This window comes from Castanea sativa, chromosome 6, assembly GCF_040712315.1.
Source record: "Castanea sativa cultivar Marrone di Chiusa Pesio chromosome 6, ASM4071231v1".
NCBI classification, from domain to species: Eukaryota; Viridiplantae; Streptophyta; class Magnoliopsida; order Fagales; family Fagaceae; genus Castanea; species Castanea sativa.
The window spans coordinates 22,751,169-22,768,566 of NC_134018.1; the positions used below are offsets into that span (position 1 = coordinate 22,751,169).

The 17,398-nt window shown below is 33.3% G+C and overlaps 1 protein-coding gene and 1 long non-coding RNA gene across 3 annotated transcripts; both read left to right on the forward strand.

Moving 5' to 3' along the window:
* The first annotated feature begins 8,090 nt into the window (after nucleotides 1-8,090).
* Nucleotides 8,091-15,422, forward strand: LOC142638243 (E3 SUMO-protein ligase MMS21). Of its 2 annotated transcripts, none has more exons than XM_075812264.1 (7): nucleotides 8,091-8,302; nucleotides 8,975-9,046; nucleotides 9,709-9,819; nucleotides 9,938-10,048; nucleotides 13,190-13,329; nucleotides 14,910-14,989; nucleotides 15,072-15,422. In XM_075812264.1, the coding sequence occupies exons 1-7, from the start codon at nucleotides 8,204-8,206 to the stop codon at nucleotides 15,218-15,220; spliced, it is 762 nt and encodes a 253-aa protein (XP_075668379.1). In that variant the 5' UTR covers nucleotides 8,091-8,203; the 3' UTR covers nucleotides 15,221-15,422. The 2 variants fall into 2 exon arrangements, with proteins under 2 accessions (XP_075668379.1, XP_075668380.1); XM_075812265.1 differs by having other exon boundaries at nucleotides 8,196-8,302; nucleotides 8,962-9,046.
* On the forward strand, nucleotides 10,142-13,152 carry LOC142638244 (uncharacterized). The gene is made up of 3 exons (XR_012844998.1): nucleotides 10,142-10,528; nucleotides 10,614-10,808; nucleotides 11,058-13,152. It is a non-coding gene; the product is annotated as an uncharacterized LOC142638244 (long non-coding RNA).
* Nucleotides 15,423-17,398: the final 1,976 nt, after the last annotated feature.

A 17,398-nucleotide genomic window follows, 5' to 3' on the forward strand; every position in this document is an offset into this window, starting at 1 on the left:
GCTTATTTAATCTCTAAAAACCAATTTTTATTAAACTAGATTAGGATTAATTTGGTTAAGGTTTAATTAATTTTCTTACGTTTATTCAAGTCCCTATGGGTTCGAGCTCGTTCTTATCAAACTATACTTCGGTACGGTTCGTTCCAAGGTTTTAGGTTCTAGGTTTAGGTAATGTTTGAAAAGTCAAACTCCATTAAATCATGGCTCCTAAAATCAGTGTCTTTATTTTACATTGACATTCGTTTTACAAGCTACATTGACATTCGCTTTACAAGCTCTGTTAATGAGGGGCATTCTGTAGACACTCGATTTTGTACCCATAATTTAATCTTGGAAGATGACTAGAATGACCATTCATATACCCAAAATTTAGAGTTGCATTACATGCATTAATTCATTCATTGCATATCATAAAAATGATCTTAAGGTTCTAACGGTCAGAATGGTATGTCCAATTTTCAAATTGGACAGTCTGATTGAAAGATATCACATGATCAAGTTTGCACGGTCCGCATTCATTGTATTTGGGTGGAACCAACCACGCATAATTAATTTAAATTAATTTTGATTGGCTATAAAATTAAAATTAATTAAATAATTTTGTGATTGGTTGTTAGTCAGTGTTAAAAATAGACTTGCTTGCACAGGAATAAAGTGGATAATCAGATAACAAAGAAATTGAAATTTTTATCTACAAGATAATTATCACTTTAAAGACCTGAATATCCAGAAAAGGGGATTAATTTTTAGAATAAAGATTAAAAACGAGTCTAAGTGCAATTACCGAGTCAAAAATCCTCAAAAACTGAGTCCGAATTGGACAAAAATTCAAACGTGGGTTCGGCACCCAAGAGAGCCATTCGGCACTCCCCAAGTGCCGATTGACACTTCCAAAGTGCCGATTGGCACAAAAACGTGGCTTGGCCCAAGGACTCCTAGATTGAGATAAGGCCTATTTTTTAGAGATAAAGACGCGTCTCAATTCGTATATGATCATTCAGCTAATTTTTTGAAGCATTCCAACCTCTTTAAATAAGGGATGCCTCTCAAAATTCAACACACTTTCTGACCCCCCCCCCCCCCCCTCTTTCTAGCTCTTCTTTTCTAATTTTTGAAGTCCCCTTACGTTAAGGACGTCTTGGAGGCTCTTGCCTTAGGAACTTCTTTTTTGTAAGTAAAGTATTTTAGGCTCCAAAGAGTTGAACAAACTTCTTTGAATCCTAAAATATTCTTCCAATAGAAGAGCACGCTCATGCAATAGGTATTCTATTTTTTTTTCTTTTCTTCTCCATTAAATTTTGTTAATGATGCATGAATATGTTTAATAAGTTTTATTATTTCTTGTTCTTGATATATAATTACCATTTTTTGCTTGAATTTTTCTTTAACATGTTCTTAGATGATTGTTTATTGTGATTCTCTTTCTTAAATTTCAAAATCTGCTAATGTCTATCAAAAATTTCTTAAAGATTCAAAAACTTATCTGAATTTTTCAGATTTCTGAACTAAAAACTGATTTGAATTTTTTAGATCTGATTTTCTAAATTAAAAACTGCTTTGTATTTTTTAGATTTGATTTTCTAAACTAAAAACCAATCCATATTTACAGATTTGATTTTTTCTAAAAGCACAAAACTGATCTGTATTTTCATTAAATACAGATATGATTTTTTTTAACTTCAAAACTAATTTGTATTTTCATTAAATACAGATCTGGTTTTTTAGAAAAAGTTTTCTTTGTTACAAAATTACAGATTTTGAAATTTAAAAGAAGGGATTGAAAGTCAGGTTGTAGTTTTTTTATATGTGATGCATGCGTAATAAATTCATCTTATGAATGTGGATCATCTTTCAAAAAGTCTTCTTTTTTATTTTTTTATTCACAAAAACTTCTTATTTTTCTTGATAAAATCACTTTTTTTTACTTTTCAAAACAGATCTGATACTTTTTAACAAAATCTTATTTCCTTTTATTCATAAAAACAGATCTGATTTTTCTCGATAAAATCATCTTCTTCTTTTTTTTACTTTTCAAAACGAATCTGATTCTTTTTAATAATAGTCTTATTCTTCCTTCTTCACAAAATATATTTGATTTTTCATTACAATTTTTTTACTTCATAAAATAGATCTGAATATTCTAAAAAAAGAGGACACACCCATAAGTCAAATTTATTTGAATTAATTTTGGCCAAGTGTTAGTCATGTAAGTTCAACATATCATTTAACATCATGCAAAAAATGGTATATTGGTCATTGGAGTCTAAAAGATCAGACTTTGTTTAGGCAAAATGGGTGCCTAACACCTTCCCATTCTATAACCTAGCCCCCGTGCTTAAGATTTTTGGATAGGTAGATTAGTATTTTGTCTTTTTTATTTTGGTAGATTGTAACTAGGACCAAAAGTTTTGTATTCTTTTGCATATATTGTAACTAGGACCCAAAGCCTAGTAAGGTATAAGTTACCAAAATTGTACTATTCTTTATCCAATCAATAGCATTCAAAGTATTTTGAACATGTATTTTGTATTTAGTTTTTTTCTTATTTTTTGTATTAAAAATAAGTGACAACTCCACACCACTTACCCAAAAAGAAAGGTGCCTTTAAAAACATCCAAATATATTTTTTGAGAGCACCCGAGTTTTACGGTCTCTCACATTATAGGACACATAAAAATAAGCCAAATTAGAATTCATCTTATTAAAAATGTTGAAAAGTACATTGGGACTTGCATTACAAACTTTCTTTCCCACGTTCTCAGAAAACCCAACCCAAGTCCAATTATTAAGTTGCCCCCACGGTGAATTCTACTTCTCCTTGCTTTCAAGGCATGTCACCCTTTTCTTCGAACGGAATCTTCAAGTCTGCGGACTAGTCCTCATCTTTCAAAGGTCCTCATACGCGTATGGCTTCAATTACATCGTATAGAGGCTTTCCTTCGCCAAGGAAGTCCCTATCTTCTTAGTCAAAGAACCAATCACCATCGTCCCCACTCCAATAACTAATCAATCCTTCGTCCTCCTCTTCTTCTTCGTCTTCATCTTGGGTTAAGACAAGGTACTGATCATCGTCAGAAGGCGGGTCCATGTCATGTTCAAGCATAAAGTGAGCTAGGGTGATTTGAGCGGTTCCTGTTGTTAAGGTCCATTCTGGCCAATCATGATCTTCCCATGATCCTGAGCTCCCTAATTCAGAGAAATCGTTGACGTGGGCCCTCCTGAAGGTCCATGGTTCGAGAGTGCTCCTCAACTGCAGCATGAATTCAGGCAAAAGAAGGCGAACCTTTCCTTTGGTCATCACTCGATTAATATCTTCTTGAGTCAAATTGTCAGACATCATGGCATGTGGAAAACTGAGAAGGTCCAATGAGTTTTAGTAAATACATGCCCCAAGTAAAGAGTATTTTAGATGTTCTTAGACAGTCTTTAAGTCTATTTTAATGAAGGCCCTATTACAAAATCACTCAATTTCCTCTAATGAACCTTGCCCCTTATTTCATTTAGGCTTTAGTCCATTTACAATGATGCTCTCATCTTACTCTCATGGGCTTTGATTAGAATGTACTTAGAGATTTTCAACCTTTTGTCTCAAACGTGGGCTTACAATGTATTCATCACCTTTGGGCTCTTCTCTTTCATTTCATTATTATCATTCAATTTTTTGAAGTAGCCCTTTAGCTAGAAGATATTGTAGCCTTCCTCTTAAGGTCCATGAAGTTTTCATCATTTTGGGCTTAGGCATACAACAATGAGGCCCAAGATTAGGGAAATTTGTATTGACTTTGTAGGATTTTGAATGCTAAGTCCATAGCATACTTGTTACCTTAGGCTCAAAGTCCTCTTTTTCAAAAGGGCTTTTTGATTTGGGCTTATGATAGCAATTAGGCTATGGTCTTGTAAAGCTTTCAAGTTAAGATATAACTTTGGACTTACAAATAACATGTGAAAACTTTTTTTTTTCTTTTATCCCAATTGTCTTAGGGTATGCCATAACTTTAGGGTCATCGTTCTATTGTTTACATCTTTTATTTTTCCTTTAGAATTAGATGATCACAAGATATATGGTTGAACAAACAAGAGATGTAAAAAGGTACCCTCTTTTGATAGGATTTAGGATCTCTCTAAGTGTGGGTAGGCTCCTCAAAGTTAGAAGGATAGATAAGTAGGTCACTCACAACTAGGTGGGCCATAATTCCAATCAAGGGCCTAAGTGGACCTTTGTTGATTGGAGGCAAACTGTTAACGTATTCAAAACCCATCATAGGCAATGGCACACATTGTGAGTTGGTGGGATGAACTTCGAAAAACTTGGGCCCGAATGGAGCCTTCCATCTTCCCACTCATCACCAATCAAGGCAAAAGGAACAATAGAACCAAGTGATGCGTGTGCAAAAAAGTATTGAATAAGCCTTTATAAAGGTTAAGACATAGGATACATAGGAATTAAACTCACAATCCTCAATGGAGTGGATACTATGGACACAACGAGGAGTCACCACCTAGTTTTTGCAATGGCCTAGGAACCATATATATAGCGTCCTCTCGAGGAAGGATCTTTTTGATCTTACTACTAGAGTATAGGTTTGAAATTTAGGTACGGTTTTGGGAAGGTGTTAGACACCCAAAACCGCCCAACCTTAGGGTTGGCTTCTCTTCATTGAATCTTATGTCTTAACCCTATTAAAGGTATATTCAATATTGTATCTATACTCATACACACACTAGCATACATCTAAGCATACAACATGGCATCAATCATCCCAAAAACATAATCATTCATCTATTATGGCATATCACAACCCAAGCCTATCAAACATCTATCATGGCATCTCATATCAACCTAGCATCCATCTAGCATCATGTCATCTTATCATATCCAAGGCATAAGCATATAAACTTTAAATCAGGGCTGAACATAGGCAGTAAATAATCATGGTATCATCAAGAGATCATTGGAAAACATTAAAAACACAAACATGCTTATTCAAACCACCATATCATGTTTATCAACCCTAAACCAGATTGTGTCAAAAATGCATGTTCATGTGAGTGCATGACTTATCGTACTTATCTTGCTGCATCTCAAAACCTATGGCATTAATGCTTGAACATATGAATGCGTGTTCATGGCATCAAAACAAAGCAACCAAAGATAAACCCTAATTTAATTATGTGAAAGACAAACAAACACAAACATAGAACAAGGACTAAAACATATGAAAGAGGGAACAAATAAAGGCATAACATGTGAAATAAACAAAGAAAACAAAGTAGAAAGTTAAATTAGGGTTTCTGGGCAACGATATACACACGTATGCAGGATGCATGCGTGTGCAAGCTTGCTCAAAAACCCTAGCCTAGAAATGTAGCAAGCACAGAAAACTGAAAAAATACTTAAAACAATAAATCTAACAACCTAACATGTTCAAAAATACAAAGGCTATCTAAAAACTAGGCTATACAAACATTTAAAACATAGAAATAAGTAAAGAAACAAGATTAACAACAAGATTTTTAAAAAAAAAAAAAAAAAAAAAGAAGAAGAAGAGAAAAGAGTTTAGAACTCAATACCTCAAAACAAAAGTCAAGCTTGATTTTTTACCATTCTTCTCAGTCAAATCTATTCACAATCAATAAAAATGATTAGTAATCTTAAACTCAAAAATCAAGGCCAGAAAAAGACCCCAATCAAAAGAAAATTGACTTGGGGATGTTTTGTGAAAAACTCCATCTTTGATTTACTATTTCTAGTGAATCTTAGGTTATGTTTGGTAACAATTTTTGTTTTCTATTTTTAAAAACTTGTTTTGGGGAATATAAAGAAAAAACAATTTTCTTATATTTTTTAAATCAAAAACATGTTTGGTTAGTTGAAATTAAAATGATAGTTTTTTGAAAAAAATACTAAAATATGTTGTTACTAGGATTTGAATTCTAATGCTAACTCATTAAATGAGACAAATTCATTAAATTAAATGTGTGTTTTCATTGACTTCTGAAAATTAGAAACTAAAAACAGCTTTTTGCATGTTTTCAGTTTTCTTCACAAATTGAGTTTTGAGAAGTTTTTATTTTCTGTCCATTTTAGGTTGCTAAACAAGTTTTTTAGTCTAAAAAATAGAAAATTGTTTTTGAAAATAAAAAATAAGGAGAAAAAACAGTTACCAAACATACCCTTAGTGTTTTCCCTTAGGATTTATGTGTTTTGAAAATGTACTATGTATGGCTATTTATATTGAAAAAATGAGGATTTGGAACAGCTCCCAAACAATGTGGGATTCATTCCAAACCTCAGTCTTTAATGCAGAAAATTTTCCTTTCATAGTTTTTGGAACCCTACATGTGCGCATAGGCTCGGTCCTGCGTGCGCACGCATCATGGTCACGCGTGCAGGTTGATTCCTGCATCGCAGGCCAAGGATTCTCTTAGCTTTACTTTTCCAAAAATAGATTTGTACTCATTAAAAGTTATATTTTTCATTTTAACATTTCTCAAATCAATTTAACATCTGATTGGCCCTAAACTAGCCTTGAGTCTTAGAATTTCAGCATCATTGGGGAATGGGGGCCCAAGTCGTAAAGGATACAAAATGTGGTATCTACAACCAGAATGGATTTTTAAGAAACTATAATTTAGGATTTGAAATGGAGTAAACTGTTGAGTTTAATGTGTGCTAGTTTTTAGGAAAAAAATGTATCAAACATGCGTTGTATATATTTAAATAAAGAGTGTACTAATTTTTAAGAAAACCTTTTCTCTAGTTTTTTTTTTTTTAATTTTGTTGAATTACAAATTTAACCCTATTTTTAATTTTTTTAATAATAAAGATTATCTAATTAGATTAAGGGTATTTTTGACATTTTTAGAAGTCATAACAACTTTATGAATCTTCTTATAGAGATAATAAATTCCATCAACTTATTTCAACAACACATTAACATTAATACAAAGCCACAAGAAGTTTAGACTAAATAAGAATTCTTGCATTTTTCAAGAATTACTGCATTTTTCATTCGGCCAAAAATAAAATAAGAATTCCTGAAATTTGCTTTTAATTAGATCATCCTAACATGACAGGTCTTTTTGATATTTTAATACCCAATAAATCAATTGGTACCACCAATCATCACTTTAACAAGATAAACTCCACATAATGCAACCCCAAATTAATGACTTTCTGCATTACCTCCACATGGTAATTATGGAACTCCTTGCAGTTAATTAGATTATACATAAATTTATGTGTGTGTGGAATATAACTTGTGAATTCCTGTAACAACCTCACAAGTACATAAAGGCTTTTAATAAAAAGAAGCTGCTATCTTCTCAAATAAAGAAATAGAAAGGAAAAAAAAAAAAAAAAAGCTACTAAAGCAATAATGAATTCACTGAAAACCAGCAAATACTTCACGAAACTAAAAATTTCACAATCCAACCAATGTATGTGTTTTTAGGTCTATCTTAGAAAGTTAGTCAAGGAGCATGTACGACACGAGTGCAAATAATGAGATCTATCTAAGTCATCATGGTACCAAGTGACCAAGAGCTAGCTTATTGTGCCTAAGAAACAACTTACATTACATGTACAAGTATAGATTAAAACAGTAGTTGCAAGGGCTCAATAGGGAAAAATTTGCAAATCTAAATCACATTGCAATGTAAACCCTAAATAGTAGATTCAATCACAAAAATATACCATTGAAATCATTATTATTATTATTATTATTATTATTATTATTATTAATGATTTTCTTGTCACGTATATAAGAATTTTTCACAAAGGATTTGAAACATTACAGTCCCGTACAAGTGACATTTTGTATACATGAGAACACCACAATAGGCTAACAAGTCTCTTCTATAGAGTAAGTTTCAATTAGTTTTATTAATAAAATCTCTAATGGTTGAATAAAAAATATAAAATTCAATTCTCACTTACACCAAAAATCGATTGGTATTTTTGTATGACGACAAAAAACACAATTATTAGAAGCTAACGGCAAAGATTAAAATTCTTTAAAAAAAAAATCTCCTCAACCTAATATGAATGAAATAAAAATAAATAAATAAATTTGAAAAACGGTGCATTGAAAAGGAGTGAGAATTGAGAAGACTTTCGCTGTCCCTCTGTTTCTCCCTCCAAATTACCAAAACTTAAAAGCGCCAATTCAATCAGAGAGAAAGAGAGAGAGAAACCCTAGGCATGGCGTCAACCTCGGCTTCTCGGTCCAGTGGTGGCGTCAGTGGCAGAATCAGAACCGCAGCTTCAACACTCTACTCCGATAATCAGTCCCTTATCGCTGTAAAATCTCTCCTTTTCTTTTTTGTTTTAAAAAAAAAAAAAAAAATCATTTTGAAAGTGATTTTGATAATCAAATTTCTTCCCTTTGTCAATGGCACTACATCATTTGATCCGCCTGCAAACCCTAAGCGACCATTTCCATTTTGGAAGTGATTACATAATTAGTGCTTTTTTATAATATTGAAAAATATAAACCCTCATCTGCTCTATGCTTTGATTTTGGGAACCATCTTTCTTTTTTACTTGTTTCTTGAAAGTTGAAATTGAAATGCCTTTTTTTTTCTTTTTCTTTTTTGCTTTTAAAAATTCAGATAAGTGCTTCTTTAAGTTTTGAAAATGCTAGTTTGGTAGTGACTTATTCTTCTAATTTATATCTTCATGAACAACCCCAACTAGTATGTTGAGTGATTAGCCGATCACTCTGTTGATGATCCATAGACAATATAGTTTTGGGACTAAGACTTAGTTGTTGTACATTGCCAAAATTATGCTGTTTGATTAGTGTGTTTGAAGTACTTGTCTGCTTTTCAGAGTAGGAAAAACAATGTGACTTTTTTTTCTTTTGAAATTAAGATTAAGTGCTTTGGATTCCTACCCAAATGGTGTGTCAATAGACATTTCATCTCCTTTTCTTGAGTTATCACCAAATCAATTTTCAGTTGTTTGTTTCAGGAAATTCGGAAGGCATTGAATATGATGAAGGAAGTCGCGATTGATTTGGAGAGAGATAACCAGTCTCAGATGGTATTCTGGACGATGAGCCTTTTATTCATAGTATTATTGTTTATGCCTGTTTAGTTGATGAGACAATATCGAAAAGCAAGGAGGAATGAAGTCCTCAATCCAAATTTCTTTCTACCTTTTGGTACTTCCGGAGAAATTACCACCATCCAACCAATAAATTTTAAATTTTTTATAGAATTGGTGGATGCAAAAACGTTTGGAAAAGAAAAGAAGTTCAAATTGTTTTGAATTGTAATTTTTTTTTTTGTCATTTTGGATCCTTAGAATATGAAATTCTCAACTTGACTGATCTTGATATTACTACTATAGTTCAGTGAGTTCTATCTTAAAACTCATAAATAAATAACATGATACATAGTTCAGAAATCTAATAACCTTTCTTTTTGACAATGCTGAGAAATCCTATTTCTGGGTTTTTATTTTATTATTTTATGGGTCTGAGTTTTAACCAAGAATTCTCTATTTGAGGTAATACAAAACCCTAATTTGGTGTATAAATACTTAGAGCAACTGATAAAACCTACCTTAAGATGATTGAAAATTCCAGTTTTAGGAAAATGTCAGCAACTCCTTGTTTAAATTGATAAACTACAGTTGGAAGATGAAGGGAATCTCCAGAAATTTGGTAACATAGATCGATTTTTTGCTGGATATTACCGCAGGTAAAGGAAATTGAAAATGCAGCTGTTGAGCTGTCGGGTAAATATGAACAGTCTACACATTTTTCATCAGCAATTCATTCTGTTGCAGATGGGTATCAGCTTGGGCCAGAGGTGCTTATATATAACGCACATTTTTTATTCTTTCAATGACTTCTCATGACGTGCTTTTTTTCTTTCTTTTCCCCCTCTTTTCTATAACTCATTCGTTAATTTGATGCTTTAAATGCAGTTAACCAATTTTAAGAAACTATTTGATGATGAAATTGTGAAGCTCAAGGCTAATTCATCTTCAGTTCCAGAAAATCATCCTATAATACGCCAGTTTAGAGAAGCTATCTGGGTATTTTTTTTTTTCCTACCATTTTCATCTTACTTTCCTATAATAAAAATAAATATAAAAATTATATCATTTTCTTTTGAAGTTTTGGCTTGGGTGTTGGTCAATTATCAGGATAGGCTATATTTATTTATTTTATTTTATTTTGTAATTTTCAATATTGTTTAATTATGTTATTATTCTTAATTTTTATAGAATCAGTGAATAGATTATGTTGGGTTGAATCATCTCACAATAGGAATTCATTTATGTATTTTATGTCACATTAAGTGCCTCTTTATTTGTTATTTTCCTCTTATACTTTTTTCATAATGTAACCTAAAATAAGACATAAGGTTTAGGTGGGGTTTTATACAGATGTATGATTGAGGTTCAGAAGGATGGTGTCATGTGAATTTTCTAGATAACGGAACCTACTATAGGGCTCTTAAATAGGAGTCGATGAAGAAGAGGCAGAATGAAGTCTTGCCTGCTTCATTTGTTGTATGTCCTCCTCTTGTGCTGCACATTGCTATGGGATGACATTTACGTTGGAACACTTTTGTTGAACTTGTTTTCTTTCCACTAGTGCAATGAACTCATGGAGTCCAAGACTGGCAGCTTGGATTAAAGCTTCCTTGACAGCAAGGAGTCTAGCTTGCACCCTACAATTTACAATTTTGCTATTACAATCTACAAAGTCTTTTTCCTCCCCTGCTTTTTGCCACAAAAGCTATCCCTCCAGGATTAATAAGCTTTCCAATTGGGAGCTGCTGACCCAAAGGTAAGATGGCTGGGACCATTCTACTGTTCTTGTTGAATTTTATGAGCTTCTTCATTTTCCCTCTCAGCTGCTGCATACCTCAAATTCCTACATTTTCTATAAATCAAAGCTTCTTCATTTTCCCTCTCAGCTGCGCATACCTCAAATTCCTACATTTTCTATAAATCAAAGTACCTACGGGATCCATCTTTTCACTGTCAAAAATTAATTTTTTCTCCTCCACCGTATGGTCCATAATACTGTCACCAGGATAGTGGACAACCATTTGTTCTGTTCTTTGTCAAAGGTTTGATGGCCAACAAGGTGCAGATCTAGTTATGAAGGTTGTGAGGGTTGAGAAGATCTACTCTTAGGTCAAATTAGATCCAAGCCACACAGCTTTGCCAAAAGGGAACCTGAGGAAAAGGTGATCAAAACTTTCTTCCTCTTGATTGCAAAAGAGGACCTTGCTAAGTTAGAACAATTTCATGTGAGTACAGAAGTAAGGGTAAAAGATAATTAAGATGGATTGATTACAATATATAAAATTAAAAAAACAAAACAAAACAAAAAAAGAAGTTTATTTGATTAAGCATATTGAAAGACATTTAAAATCAAGCATCAATATAAGTGCTACCTAGGACATGATCTTTCTTTGTCTGTGTAGACATCAGGCTGGATTTCATATAATGTCTCTGTCCAGAGAATGGCAATATTCCTAGTATGCTTTTCATGCTAGGCATAGGTCACCATTTGAAGTGTCTGGCTTTGTGACTTTGTAATAGTAAATCTCTGCAATCAAGCAAAGAAAGTTCACATTATGATCTAATTGCTGGCTAAGATCATATGGTCAGTTAACCATAGGACAAGTCAATTAATTGACCTTCCCATCATTTTTGAGAAATGTATTACTGTTTGTTGTTTGAGCCGGGGATGACCTTTTATGTTATTTGCACAAGAAGTATGTCTGTGTGAACTTGTAGGGATTCTCTCTGGTGCAGCCATGGAAGATTAATTTTTTACTACTTCAGTAATTCTTCTTTTTAAGATTTATTTTATGGGACCCGTGTGAATTCCAATTGAAGAAAAAAGTTGTGTGGTTTTAAAGGTCTTGTTATTTGTGTGCTAGGTTTAAAAAAAAAAATAGTTTGGGTTTTTATTTAATTGACCCCAATGTCGTAATTAATGGATTAATTGTTTCTTATGCCCAAACTTAACAATACAATTAACACAACCACAGTAAAAATCACCACAATTCAGAGCAATATAAAGTAATAAAAGGAACACAAGGATGTTGGTAACAAAGTGGAAACTTTTGAAAAACTCTTCAAAAGAAATATCATTGAGTAACCAACTCTGTAAAAAAATTCACTATAGAAGAAACAGTTGTTACAATTAGTCTAAACTCATAAAACCTTTGTAGACTAGACTTGACTTGTAACCTCAGTAAGCGCCCATTTGCCCCTACTGGAGTGGCCTCAGAACTCCTGAATCTATCTATAGAATTTCTTCTACATACAAACTCATTTGCATCTACCTAGATCTCCAGTGCATTAATGAATTCAGTGTTAGAGATTAAGAATTTTTGTTGTTAGAAAACAATTTTAGTGTTAAAAATTAAAAGGTAAAACATGAGAGGATGTCAACAGTTTATGCTCAAGAGATTTAGGTTTCTTTGACCAAGAGTTATTTATATATAGGTATATATAGGTAATTATTTATATATAGGTATGTTGTATCTCGTAATCTTGCTCGAACAAGAGTCGATCAAAAGTCAAGCAAACTTTTTGTCTACCTTGGATGGTCACTCTGCTAGTCATGAAGTTATTTGAGCTAGTCTTCTTAAACTTGTAGTCTTCAAGCAGCTTATGACTTGGTACTTATTATAACCAAATTACTATGTATACTACTCTCATTAACATATGCTTTGGCAATGGAATTTGCCAATCCGGATCTAAATCCTAACATATGCTTTTAGGCTTTATTTTCTACGAGTCCAAGTTAGTCTTTTATTTGGTTTTCAGTTTACTAATTAAATTAGGAGTCCTAATACTACCAGTGCAAAAAAGAGTTCTTGTATATATTTATACAATATGGAATTGATTAATTATAATTTTGAGTTTTATTTTTATTTTTTTAGCATTGAGATAATAATAAAAAATAAAAATAATTAAAACCTAGTCTTCTAGACAGCCAAATTCCTCAATTTGCCCCAAGTCTCTCTCTCTCACACACACACGCACTGCCATTCTTCAATTTCATGTTTGTCCTTCTCACTTTCCATATTTGCTGGCCATATGTTATCAGGCACTGTTTGCAATTGTCTGTCTTTCGGTATTAATAAGGTGTTGTTCTCTACTTATCAAGTGCTAATTCGGTGGTGTTCTTGCTTTTTCCTGCAGAATGTTCATCATGCAGGACAGCCAATGCCAGGTGAAGAGCAGGAGGACATTGTAATGACTACTACCCAGTCCAACCTTTTGAATGTCACCTGCCCATTAAGTGGAAAGCCTGTTACTGAACTGGCAGAACCAGTTCGCAGGTAATCTATTAATCATTTCAAAGTTTTCCTGTTTTCTTGTTCCAAAAACAGTTTTCCTTCTTCACTCCCTCTCACTCTTCCTATTTTCTTGTTTATGTGTGCTTGTGGTGGGTTAAGGTTTGTAGGATTTGTGGTTCTAGGCTTTAGAAATTTTTATAAGAAAGGTTTTGTTGGGAAAAGAAAAGATTTGCTTTACAGTAGAAAAGATGTTAGAAGAAACAGAAATTGAATTTCTCCACAATCAGTGAACGGTGCGCGTGAACAATATATATATGAATAGTGCATGTGAAGTGTGAACAATATGGTGAGTAGTGACAGAATATCACAGAGAGAGAGAGAGGGAGAGAGACCAATGTACCTATTTACTCAAAAACCCTCAATATTTTATTGATCAACTCCTACTTTGACTAGTAAACTAAATCGTAATTGAATCAAATCAAAGCTCACACATAAAGATCTATTAACTAAACAAGGCTTTCTAATAAAAAATAACTAAAGGCCCATAAGTATGATCCATACCCAGCAATTTTTGAATTACTAAAATACTCTTAACTGTAGAATTACCAAATAAAATATAGAAAACCTAATTTACTGCCATAGACACTTTTGCTTGGGCTTTGCCCTAACTTTAGGTTTCCGAAGAGGATACTGTTTCCATAACCACGCTATGGATGTGGCATCAATTAGGAGATTGAAGACATCAAAACAAAATTGAGGTATACGAGGGTTGAATTTCCACACCTTGATTGGCTGCTATGGTTGGTGAAAGATTTGTTCATGAGAATGCTTCCCAATATGCCTAGGAATTTACACCTGACAAGTGCATCAAGTGATCTCCAAGGGAAACCATTTAGGAAATAAGGCTATTACCTAGGTCTCTCTTGGCATTTTGTCAACCATGGCTCTTTTAAGTTTTAACCCTTCAATTGATGAAAATCCAACTACAAGGTGAATTTTTTTTTTTTGGAATACATGATGATGGAGATTATGTGGACCCAAAGGAAGGTAACTTTGGAACTCTGGACTGGTTGGTTTTAGGGCAGGAGTCATTCCAAAGACGAGTGGTTATCTTACACCTGAAGATTATTATTTCTATCTTTCTGCTCCTGGGAATGAGCATAAATCGCTAGTCCATCAGAGGTGAATGCCTTTAGATTACCCTACAACTAGTTCTTAAGGGCCGTAGGTTTTACTGGCTAGAGGCAAGTTCAAAGGACTCTTCTTTAGAAAGATATCTTATGTTATAAAAAATTTAAAAAAAAATAAAAAGTTTTTATCCTTCTGATATGCTTTTTAAGGAGTTTCTTTCTTAAGAAAAGACTGTTCATAACTAGAGCAAGAAGACAAAGCATGCATAATGGATTCACCATTCCTGAGGTGTAAAGTTCAGTAACCTGGCCATACATTCAACAGTTCTTATGGATGTGGATCCCAAAAAAAATAAAAATGCTTACTTATCATCTTGTTAGTTACTATTGATTATAATCATACATGTGTTGCAAAAGCACTACAGCAAGCATTGTGACATCAAATGTTTTCTATTTATGCTTTTTTTTAATGTGTTTCTTCCCCTGATGCAGTTTGGAATGCAAGCATGTTTATGAAAAGAAGGTAGTCATGGTCTATATTCGGTCGAATGCACGTCAATGCCCTGTAGCAGGTAAACAGATTTTCTGTGCTCTCACTATACAATTTCCTGCTTGAGCCTCACCCTTGAGTCTTGACCCATTTTCTCTTGTCAGGTTGCCCTAAGATATTGCGGGCAGACAAAATAGTATGTGACCCATTGTTGCTCATTGAAATTGAAGAAATGCGTGCTATGAGTAAACAAAGTGCTTCAACTTCAGAGATTGAAGATTGTACTGGGCTTGATGAAGAAGAGGATGACTGATGAAAGTAGCTTTTGCTGGGAACTTCTTATGTAATTTCAGGATTTTGAAGATCTCCACGACTTAAACTGAACTGGATATATCTGTAGTCCATTCACCATTGCATTGCGCCATTTGTATTCTTCGACTCTCTTTTTTGTCCTTTTTTAGATTCAGATATTATAATATTTATATAGTCCTCTTGTTTAATTATCTTGGATGAAATTGAAAGCTGTTAGAATGTATGCTCCTAACGTGGAAGGCAACTTCTACGATTAGTCTTTTTCTTTTCTTTTTTCCTTTCTTTTGTGTTTTTTTTTTTTTTTTTTTTTTTATTTACTTTTAATTTCTTTAGGGTCCGTTTGAATTGAGGGGAGAGTGGAGGAGAGTAAAATAGAGTCGGATAAAAATAAACTAATTTTGGGTCAACTCTTCTTTACTTCCCCTTCAATCCAAATGGATCATTAGTTTAAATTCGGGAGCATATTATAATGTTTTGCTTGATAGGGTTGAAAACATTCTTTGGAAAATTATTATTATTATTATTATTTTCTAAAAAATTGACTCGTAAATTGTGTTTGGTTGTGCCTTGAAAGTGGCTAAAAACGAATTGAAAAACAATTTCTTTTGTTTAATTTGTATGAAATTTTCTTATAATTCTAGCTAATTACATATGGGGTAAAATCTAAATTACAAATTGCATCTTTTAAGTTTGACTAAAATTCATTTCAGTTGTCTAGTTTCACTTTGTTCATTGAGTCTCGATGTTTCAACTTATTCAATTAAGTTGTGGGTTTTGTCATGTCTCAAATACACTGGCTTCTCGTTAGTTTTCATTAATAATGTTTTGTTAAAGGACCACAAAAATTGTGCTAATTTACATTTAGGCTAATTTTCTATATATTTGATAGCTAAAATTAATATTTTATAATTGTTTGCTAAGTAATGGTGTCCAATTGGTGTTAAAGGGACGATGGCCAGTGACAATGCAAGGTAGGATCGATCTTAGGTCAAGCGATATGATGGTGTCACAACAACGTCGAGTGGGTTGCGGGCTTGCCAGCTTTGTGGGTAAACGACAAAGATTTATTGTTAAGTGTTTAGGTAGTGGTGGTTCTCAACAATAGGTTAGTTTAGGCTTCATTTGGGAGTTTACAAGGGAATGGAATGGAAATGAATAATCATAAGGGAATGGAATGTATTTAAGTAAGAGAAATGAATGGAATGAAATTAAGTAACCATGATTGGATGTTTTTAAAGAAATGAATGGAAATGAATAAAAATGAATGGAATGTAAGTAATCTTGTTTGAGAGTAATAGAGAGGAAATGGAATGGAATCATTTTATGAATATATTACTATTAGATCCCTATTTTAAAATAAAATGTTGAATATATAGGAGTATTTTGGGAATTTTAGTAAAAAATTCATTAGATCTAATTTCATTTCCTCCAATTCCTCCCAATTTCTAGGAGAATGAAATTTGAGGTTTTAAGGGAATAGAGAGAAATGAGTGTTCTCTCCTATCCATTCCATTCCCTCTCACTTAAACTCCTAAACAAGGGAATGAACTTTCCATTCCCTCTATTAAAACTCCCAAACAAGGAAAGAGAAGAATATTCTAAAATTATTATTTTCTTTCATTTTCATTCCATTACATTCACTCCTTCCAAACAAGGGCTTAGGGTTGTGTGTGTGTGTGTGTGTGACTTGATTCGGTGGTGGTGAGATTTTTGTGGGTTAGGTTTCAATGAGATTTGTGGAAGTTTGTGGCAACATTGTGAGGTGGTCTTCAATGTGGTGATTTCATGTTAAGGGCAACAAGGTTGTCAATGGTGGTGGTGATAGTTGTAGATGCTCATTTTTAGAAGCCCAAGAGGAGGAAAAGCCCAGATATGTGGGCAAAAGAAAAGTTTGATAGAAAAAGCCATTAAGTCCAAGCGGTAGAAATAATGGATCATGGGTCCATAAAGCAAGCAAATGGGCCCTGAAGAAGTAAGTGGGCCTAAAAAGACCCAAAATAAAGAAATAACAAACTCATGGGCTGTATGGATGTAGAAAAGCAAGAATGGGCCATGGTTGTCACAGCAGGCCCGAAGCAATGTAAGTAAAGAAAGTAAGGGGCAATGGAGAATCCATGAGCCCCAAGGTGGGAGTAAGAAGCACTTAGGCCAAGGAAGCCCAAGGAGTTAGCAAAAGCCC